This window comes from Nansenia antarctica (genome assembly GCF_963989245.1).
Source record: "Nansenia antarctica genome assembly, chromosome: 15".
Lineage (NCBI taxonomy): Eukaryota > Metazoa > Chordata > Actinopteri > Argentiniformes > Microstomatidae > Nansenia > Nansenia antarctica.
Window position 1 is genome coordinate 4,702,391 of NC_137685.1, and position 10,000 is coordinate 4,712,390.

Here is a 10,000-nt window from a genome sequence, read left to right on the forward strand (position 1 = left end):
ATTTTTTCTATTTTATTTGTTGACTTATACTGCCATCTCTCAATATTGTTAAAATTAAGATTGAAATGTCCATATAATAAACATGTTGAAAAAGGTTCTCAAGGTTTTCAAAGGTTTTCAATTGTCCTATCTTCTTCATATGACTGTATATACGTCTGACCTATGGTTGTGACTATGGGGAGCCTGAGGGGTTGAATAACTGTCTGGTGCCAGGCTGCTCTGCCTGAGGGGGCTTCTGGGAGATGAAGCAGAGGTCAGGGAAGGGGGCTGGGGTTGCTGGGGGGGCTGGGGGGGGGCGGGCTGAGGGCTGAGGGTGGAGGGCGGTGTGTGGAGATGTGGCCGGTCTGTCTGTGTGGACGGAAAGACGGAGGAAAGAAAGAAAAGAGAGGGCTGGATGGAGACCACTCCGAACATCTGACCCTGATCATGAGATCACAGATCAACAGCAGCAGTGGAACAGAAGTTCGAAAACGGGCAACAACAGAGAGGACATAAGTTATTTAGACAACAACATACTCTAGTCAAGTATTTGGGTTTTTGTAGTCGAGAATGCTCACCCATTGATTGATTGATTGAAAACTTTATTAGAAGATTTGCAGAAGTAGGTACATGAAAGTACATATTACATACAAGGTCAACTAACAGGATAAAAACCCAAGAAAGCCACTGGCTTATTTCAATTGGGGTCCTTGGGGTCACCCATGTGACGTACATGTCGCAGAGTCAGTGTGCACTACATACATGCCATGTTCATTACCTAAGTTGTGAGACTGTGGCACTCCGAGAGCCAGTCGTGGCTGTGAAGACCCAGAAGACCCACAGGCAGATGAAAGGGAAGTCACCCCACCGGGATGAGCTCCCTCTGGTGCTGGAGAGGGCTGGAGGTCTAGCCTCCCTGGGTGGCTCCGGCTTGGATCAAGGGTCTGGTTGTGATTTGGTCTTGTGGACGTATAAGCCATGGCAGTCTCCTCTCTTCTCTTTTCCCAGGATGCCTTGGGTAGGGGTAAGCAGGCGAGGGTGAGGTAGGGGTCAGGGGGGCTCCAGTCAGGCAGTGTGTCCTGAGGGGGAATACTGCTGAGGGACGGGGAGGGACGGGGTGGGGGGGTGTCCCTCAGGACCCTCGCCCCTCCCGAATCAAAACAAACAAACACAGCGGTCCTCTGATCTAATCTAGCCAGGCTAAACCCTCAAAACACTCATCATCGACAGTCACCCCGAGGCGTCGCAACCCACTCTGAGGAGCAGAGGCTCAGAACTGTTTGCTGTGTGGCTGGAAACTCCACAGGAGTGCGGTCTAATGTAATGTTATCCTCTCAAAATGATAACGGGTAAATCCAAGATGGATGTGAACAAAGCTGATCCCAGAGACTTAGGGCCACTCCTCCACCAGGGACGAGGGATAGATCATCGTCTGCCAGAAGCCACAGACAGGTGGACATCGCTTTAGGACGGTCAGGCTAGCAGCTGAGTTGGGACGGTGGGGTTCGAATAGATGAATGGGTGGAAAGATTAAGAGGGCTGCACACCGAAAGAGTCACGTAGATGCACAGACAGGCATGCAAGAACACACGCACGCACAAGCTCACGCACGCACACGCACACGCACACAGACACACACACACACACACACACACACACACACACACACACACACACACACACACACACACACACACACACAGGACAGGATAGCATCGAACTAATTGTACACAGCTTAGCAAACCACATGTTTGAAGTGTGGTTGGCTGTTGATGTTTCTCTGTGAAGTCCAGTCTAGACTTCTTTCAAGTTTTTATTTTGAAGCTTTGACACGGTTCAAACTGTAGAATAAACTTTTACCTGGGGTAGCTGTTAACCCAACAAAAATGACAAACAATTTCCTTTCCCTACCCAGAGCATTTTCTAATCACAGCGCAGTGCTGTCGTGTCAGCTGACCTCTCCGAGTAAGATGAGGGTGAGATTAGACCAATCAGGGGTCACACTGAGTTTATCACAACTATTACAAAACTAAAACAGATGGACAACCATGAGCTACTCCACGTCGTCTGTCGCTTTCATATATTTAGCGCCCGTGTATTTTCCAACTCATATGAGGTGGGACAATGTTAGCTTTAGTTTTAGTCTTAAATCTCGGTCGTGTTGTTTTTGTAAAACGGGAATGCTGATCAGTCTGCGGAACGATACGACACCACTGCTGTACAATCAATGGTTAGGGCACTTCAGCGCAGCGTATAGGACATGCTGCTGATCTGCTCTTTACTGATACGTGGGCCTCTGGGGAACAGAGAAATGCCTCGCTCCTAACCCTGCTCCTGTCATCTGTCTGCCCTCTCTTCTACTCTCATAACTTTCTATTTTAGAATTTTTTGTTTGCTTGTGTTCTCTATTATCACTCCATGTGGAATTCAACTCCCTGATTCTGATATAAACACGAGGCCCCACCAGTCTCTCTCTCTCTCTCTCTCTCTCTCTCTCTCTCTCTCTCTCTCTCTCTCTCTCTCTCTCTCTCTCTCTCTCTCTCTCTCTCCCTCCCTCCCTCTCTCTCTCCCTCCCTCCCTCCCTCTCTCTCTCCCTCTCTCTTTCTCTCTCTCTCTCTCTCTCTCTCTCTCTCTCTCTCTCTCTCTCTCTCTCTCTCTCTTCTTACACACACAGATAAGATGTAACTGCGATTGAACAGAGGCGTGACAGAGAGGACAGAAGGCTTTCGTCACGAGGGAGGAAAACAGCAAACAAACAAAATAAGATAAAAAAGATGAAAATATGTACAGCATGTTATCAGAGATGTTAATTGTTTCCGCGTGAGGGAGGGGGAGACTGGGGAGGGGGGGAGGAACTTGAGAATATCCTCCCTGTTCTCCGAGCCTGTTCTCCAGACTTCAGAGCCAGAGGTAAGCCCTCTCTCGCTAAGGTCAACACCAGGTTCAACTTTTCACCTCCGCAGCCTCCGAGGAGACACTAAATACCACAGCTTACAGTACAGTACATTACACTACCACGTGGTTCCACACAGCACGGCTCACAGTATATTACAATAAACCCGAGTAAAACCCAACACACTGTGTCCCGTGGCCCTTAGTCTATACAATACTCCTACTCAGAACCACAGGACTGTTACAGTGTGGACAACTAAACTGAACAACAACAAACTTGGATAACCTTTACCTGTTACACGGAACCAACCAACACAAAACTACACCAGACCACACCCTATTCGTGAGCTTAGAATGATAAGGTTCTATCTCCGTTTAGAATGATAAGGTTCTATCTCCGTTTAGAATGATAAGGTTCTATCTCCATTTAGAATGATAAGGTTCTATCTCCGTTTAGAATGAGAAGGTTCTATCTCCGTTTAGGGTAGTTCAGAGATATTGGGTGTCAAAGTTTTTACATTCCATTATGTTTTGTGAGATGGAGCCTTTGTATTTTATTAATTACTAACTCAAAAAAGTCAACGTTTTAAAAATAACACCACACAGGCATTAATAAACACTGAATGGATCAGATTATGTAAAAAAAACTCAATTGTGACAAAAATGGAGAACCTTATAATTCTAACTCCACCCAGCTCCCCCTTCCCCTCTCTCGTGTTTGAGGACACAGTGAGTGAGGACTCTTTTGGTTTACTGTGGGCGTTGATAAGCACAGAGCTGGACACCGGCGGGGTCCATGTCAGCGGCGGTCAGGTGTGTCCAAACAGTAGCGGCGGCGTTAGAGAGACGAACAGGCGGGCGGGCGGGCTGGCTGGCGTCAGCGGCCACACGCGTGTCACGGCACACCACACGCCGAGGGCCCGCATACCGCTGCTCCCACACGTGTGTACAATGGACGCTCAGTCCTAAGCATCACGCACCAGCGACGGCAGCAATGTGAAATATTCCGACAGGGACAAAGGTAGGGAGGGGGGGAGGGAGGGGGAGGTGGGTGAGGGGTGAGACCTGGGAGTTGAGGAAGGGCCAAAGGACGGGCCCGGAGTTGAGGGAGGTAGAACAAGGCTCCTGAACTGAAGACACACGCTTTTCCCCTCTACTGTGTCCCCTAAAAACTTCTATTGCCCCCCTTGTACTGTTTCTCTGTTTCTCCAGTGTATTTAAAAAAAAAGTTTGGAAGAAGGTGATAGAAGAAGGTTTTTCCTTCTATCAGTGGCTGGCTTCTAACGATGAATTGAGAATCAAGGACCCCAATTGAAATAAGCCAGTGGCTTTCTTGGGTTTTTTATCCTTTTAGTTGACCTTGTATGTAATATGTACTTTCATGTACCTACTTCTGCAAATCTTCTAATAAAGTTTTCAATCAATCAAAAGGCCCCGGGCCTGAGCTGGATTACTCTTCCTGCTACGACTGGTGGATTGATGATTCAATGATGATGATTCAAAGAAAGTCTGCTAAATGCCAACATTTTTTTTTTTTTTTTTAATGTAAGGCCAACGACTTGGGGTGGGACACATGTGAACCAGCTTCCCTTCTCAGCAAACATAGATTTATGCACTGTGGGTGATGCATTCATTCATTTAGTTGAGCTATCAGAGTGTCATTAGATGTTAAACTCATCTCAAAAACTAAAAAGATAGGCAGATAGTTGGTGTGCTCAAATAACATAATAGTCTGTGGCGATGAGTTTGGATTGACGCTGATTTTGTCAAATCTACTCAACACAGGTTTGTGAAGATGCCACAAAAATGTGAAAATGTTATTGAATATGAGTTAGTTTTAGGGAAAGTGCAACTTCACATAGTACTTCTCCATGTAAGACCATACGTGCTTTGTAGACTTCTACCTCTGGACAGCAACAAACTAATCTCCTACAACACACTGTAGTACTGATAGGCTTATAAACCTACTCCCATCAAATACATTTTTTTTGTATTTTCTTTTGCTTCTTTCTTTCTACATGTGTTTGAAGGGAAAGTAGAGTAGACCATGACCATGGTAACAAGACTAGTGTGAAGTGAATGATAAAATAACAGGGATGTAAACTGGTGATGGCCCAAAAAGATGACAACATTTTTTTTTGCGTGAAAACAAAGAACATTTCTGAAAATCGTTGACCTATTTTGAGGTAAAAACGGCTAAAACGGCTAAAAGGTGACAAGTTCGCCCCCCTGAATGAAGACTAGGGACCTGAGTACCACGTCTCACACTTTACAGGATTTTCACAAGTGTCTGCTGCCCTCCTGTGGTCACTCACGGCACCAAGGCTGAACGAGATGAAGCGTGGTCGTCCTCACCTACTCACTCACGCCTTTTGAATGTTTTGTTCATCAAAAGGCAGTTTTATCAAAAGTCAATTTAGTTGTATTCTTAATTGACGGTAAATAATCAAAGACAAGGAGTCTGGTGGTGTGGTTAAGGGTTTGAGTTAGGGGTTGGATTTGGGGGTCAGGGCTGGAGCTAGGGTTAGGGTTAGGGTAGGAGATTTAGTATCTAAATCTAGCCAGTGACTTACTGGGTCTCAGGCAGGCAATAAGACTAAGACCTTTAGCTCCAGCTAGTTCCTAGTCCAGAAGGGAAGCTAAAACGGCCCGGCTCGGCTCGGTTCGGCCCGGCCCGGCTTGGCAGTGGAGAAAGGGAAACAAACCGGGCCGGCCAAGCTGGAAAAGCGCCATATGTTAGCTTACAGGAGCCTATGCATTCGCTCAGGGAGATGACACTAGTCTTTGCAAGGTTACCCCATTATGTGATCATTGTTCACCAACTCCACCTAACTACTTGTGTTTTTTGTTCTTATGATGACTGATTCTATAGATGATTCGCTTACTTTAGACAAATGTACTTGTAAGTCGCTTTGGATAAAAGCGTCTCTGCTAAATGTCCGAAAATGAAAATGAAATGAGAGATTGACTGATCCTATCTCAGGTTAGGACCCCTCCCTCCCAGAGTACAGTAGAGGCTCAGGGCCTCCCGGACCATCCCATCCCCGACACCCCCCAGCCACCACATCTGGGGTGAATTAGACGGACGTGATCCGTGATCCCCCCCCCCCCAAGCACACATGAACAAACACACACACACACGCAGTTCTCAACTCCTGAACTTCCGACATGATTTCACACACACACACACACACACACACACACACACACACACAAATATACTGTATCAATGTTACACAGTACAACCACCCAAAACATTTGACAAGGGTCAGTGCAGGACGGCATACACAGGATTGAGAGTGGAGGGGGAGGGGAGGGGAGGAGGGGAGGGGAGGGCCTTGTGTGTGGCCCTGCATCAAAGGTGTGGTTCTGAGAGGACAGGGCAAAAGCATTTCTGTAGTGCTATGAACTTGTTAGTTCCTCTAATCTAATTTTGAGACAGACTATCGGGATGCAACCTCAGTCTAGGTGTTTTAGCTCTGCCGCCCTGTGTCATAATGCTTTTGGGAAGTGGCCTCATGTATGGGTGAATGAACTTGGCCTTGTTCAAGTGGGTCAGCCATCTAACATCTGGTCTAAATGCAATGTAATCTACCTGGACCTACAGCAGGGTATGGAACAGTCGGACACCCCAACAGTGAAGGGTCTACGTAGCCACTCTACATCAGCAAATTAATAATTGAGTAAATCAGTAATCACACCAGGCCAAAACATGGCCTCATGACATGCAGTGACATGAGAATAATCACACGAAAATGAATTAAGTGATGGTGGGCACGTTTACTTGAGTTCCATTCCATTCCAGTTCTATTCTATGTTAACCGTTAATTATTTACAATATAGCACATACAGCATGTAGAAACATTGATTCATTGGTGTGTATTAAACAGCCTGACTAGTTTCAGACGGTCTCGAAGAGCCCTGACACGACGTAGTCTGTGTGGTTCCCATCGAGGAGTCCGCTGCCGTTGCTGTGGACGAACCAGCAGGGAACGTTCTCTCCGTTCTTCACATCTGATCTGAAGTCTCTCTGCCAGCCCCTGTGAATGGAGAACAGAGAGAGGGACCTGATGATGACAAGTGTGTGTGTGTGTGTGTGTGTGTGTGTGTGTGTGTGTGTGTGTGTGTGTGTATGTGTGTGTGTGTGTGTGTACGTGTGTGTGTGTGTGTGTACGTGTGTGTGTGTGTGTGTGTGTACGTGTGTGTGTGTGTGTACGTGTGTGTGTGTGTATGTGTGTGTGTGTGTGTGTGTGTGTGTGTGTGTGTGTGTGCTGCAGCGCCTTTCTGGGCCACTAGGGGACTGTGGGGCCATTGAAGCTCAACCCCTTGAGCTTGCCTTTGACAGACACCAGAGAGTCATACTTTGAGCATGATGCACACAACCATTTTCCACACTCATACTGTTACTTTGACAGAGAGGAACCGAACAGGACTGGCTTCCACTACCGTAGACAACAGCAGCTGTGAAAAACAGCAAATTTCACGCGTTTCAGAGCTTCCAGCTGCTGAAGGAGAACGAAAATGAAAGCACAGCCGTAGTCGATTTGCAAACGGGAGGATCTGAAGATACAATTTGTGGTCAATCCTGTTAACCGGTGGCATTTATAAAATAGAAAAAAAATAGTATAGATTTTAAATGTCTTTAACGTTGAATCAGAAAAAGGGTGTTTAACTGTCTGGGAAACATATCAGCCAAGCTCAGGCACTTAAGTCCTGATAATTACGGGCAGTTTGTTCAGACATGGACCGTGACAGTATTCCACCCTGTTAGGGGACTTATGAATAACAATCACAAAGGGTTAAAAATGTAAGTACATAACAATATTTACATTTTCTTGTGCATTATGTGTCCCTTACTATATTATATTTGTTTACTGTTTAAAAATAATGTATGCGTTCATTGTGTTTTGTTTAGTGTGAACTGACAGTTATTTGGCAGTAATTCAAAATAAATAACAACAGAATTCAGCAAAAAAGTACATAATGTCCTTCCATCTCTGCAAAGAAACACAAAAACATACCAAAACATTTGAAATAATTGTCCATTTATTCTTTGAAAATGTTCAGCTAACAGGGTGGCATGGAGTATATTCATATGTGGTTAAAGTACAGATTTTCAGCTTTTATTCTTAATAAAGTTGCCTAAACAGGTGGAACTTCAGGGTTGTGACAAACAGGTTGACATTATAAAACTTGGGGGGAAAAGAATAAAACAGTTCATACTTACTTCAGTTGACTCAGTTGAATTCCCTCCAAATTAAATAATGTAATTTCCTGAACATTATGTCATGGGAAATGTAGGCTATTTTCTTAAAAGAGAAAAAACTACAAACTAACAGGGTGGAACATTATTTTGGGGACACACAGTATATAAAAGAAATGATTATATATTTTTATTTTCCATGAAAAATATGTATGATTAGAAAGATTTGAACTTAGTCTATATAATAATGAGCAAATCATTTTATTATTTAATGACTAATAACTTACATTAGTAAGTTGCAAAAACGAACATGTGTACCAAATGCAAAATGGTTAAAATACAAAATAATATCTTTAAGACCCTTTTTTGTTATGTATATGATAAGGAAGAACTAAACCTATAATTGAAGCCTTTTAGAATAAACATTTTACATCAAATATGAAGTAGGATTTCCTGGGGACATTAAAAGGCACCGGATGACAACGGTGATGCTTAATTCACACAACACTGCCATCTGCTGGTAGGGCCGGGCCTAACCCTGCATGACAAACCGCCACTAGTGTGTCTGTGTGTGTATGTATGTGTGTGTGTGTGTGTTGTAACTTGTATGTGTGTGTGTGTGTGTGTGTGTGTGTGTGTGTGTGTGCGTGTGTGTGTGTGTGTGTGTGTGTGTCATATGTGTGTGTGTGTGTCGTATGTCTGTGTGTGTGTGTGTGTGTGTGTGTGTGTGTGTGTGTGTTGTATGTGTGACAGTTACCGTGTCACGTTAAGCTCTCGTCCCTTCACAATCATGGTGGCGTCAGGTTTCTCCGGGACCTCTCCTGGGCGCAGGTCTCTCACCTCAAACTCCACCCCATGGTAAAACTGACCTGTAGGGGGCAAATGGACTGTCTTATATAGTGCCTTTATCCAAAGCGCTTTACAATGACCTCTCATTCACCCATTCACACACCCATTCACACACACATTCACACACCAATGACGGCAAGCTGCCATGCAAGGCGCCGGCCCGCTCACTGGGAGCAATTTGGGGTTCAGTGTCTTGCCCAAGGACACTTCGACATGTGGCCAGCCGGGGCTCGAACCGCCAATCTGCCAACCTTGTGATCATTAGACGGTGGCTCTACCTCCTGCGCCACAGCCACCCCAGGTATAGGGGAGCGACACATAGATACACAGATTCCATGAAATATTGATAGATAGAACTTTCAAGCAGATTCATTCTGGCTCTGTTAATTAATTACAGCCTTGTCCTGTGCTGCCCTCTGGTGGCAGACTACTATACCTAGCAGGCCATGCACGCTCGGGGAGAGGAGGTGGCTGTCCAGGGTGTAGAAGCCCAGGTAGTCCTGGTGGTAAGGGTGGCCTTTCCACACCTTGTGCAGGAGGACCACAAACCCGACCGAGTCTCGGAGGGTTACGGTCAGACTGCGGTCTTTGGTCACCCGTAAGTCCAGACTGTAGGAGAGGGAGAAGAGGAAGCGAGAAGAAGGGAATTCGGTTGTTAAGTCTGGCGTCAAACGTGACGTTTAGCAATTTCCGGGTCCAAACCAGAAATTCCCCCTGCCCCAGAGTACCAGTGTACTACAGCGGTAGAATGACAGTTCAATCGAGTTTTTTAGACTCAGATCTATTCATACAACAAGGGACACAGAACTTTCCCGTTTTCCACATAATATTGTCAGGGTCTTTGAGCCTCGGAAAAGCGCTATACAAATATAATGAATTATTATTATTACTGAGGCAATTCGAAGAGAGCGCCTCAGCCAACTTTGGACCCGGAAACACGTCACGACTTAACAACCGAATAGAGGCTTAGCAAGGAGAGGGAGACAGATAGAATGAGTGAGTCAGAGAAACAGTCAAGCCCTTAACGGTGGTGGCGTCTTATTAGTCGTTACAACTCAAGGTCCTGGTGTCTCTGGT

At 45.5% G+C, this 10,000-nt stretch overlaps 1 protein-coding gene across 1 annotated transcript in view; it reads right to left on the minus strand.

Annotated features, from left to right (window-relative positions):
- Positions 1-6,772: 6,772 nt before the first annotated feature.
- The window catches only part of LOC308170923 (inter-alpha-trypsin inhibitor heavy chain H3-like), a gene marked incomplete at both ends in the record, with an annotated part of 13,830 nt that continues 10,602 nt past the window's right edge, over positions 6,773-10,000 (minus strand). The window contains 3 exons of the mRNA XM_080545777.1: positions 6,773-6,911; positions 8,832-8,943; positions 9,360-9,532. Of these exons, the coding sequence (XP_080401903.1) occupies positions 6,773-6,911; positions 8,832-8,943; positions 9,360-9,532 (424 nt within the window). The remainder of the gene's footprint in view (positions 6,912-8,831; positions 8,944-9,359; positions 9,533-10,000) is intronic.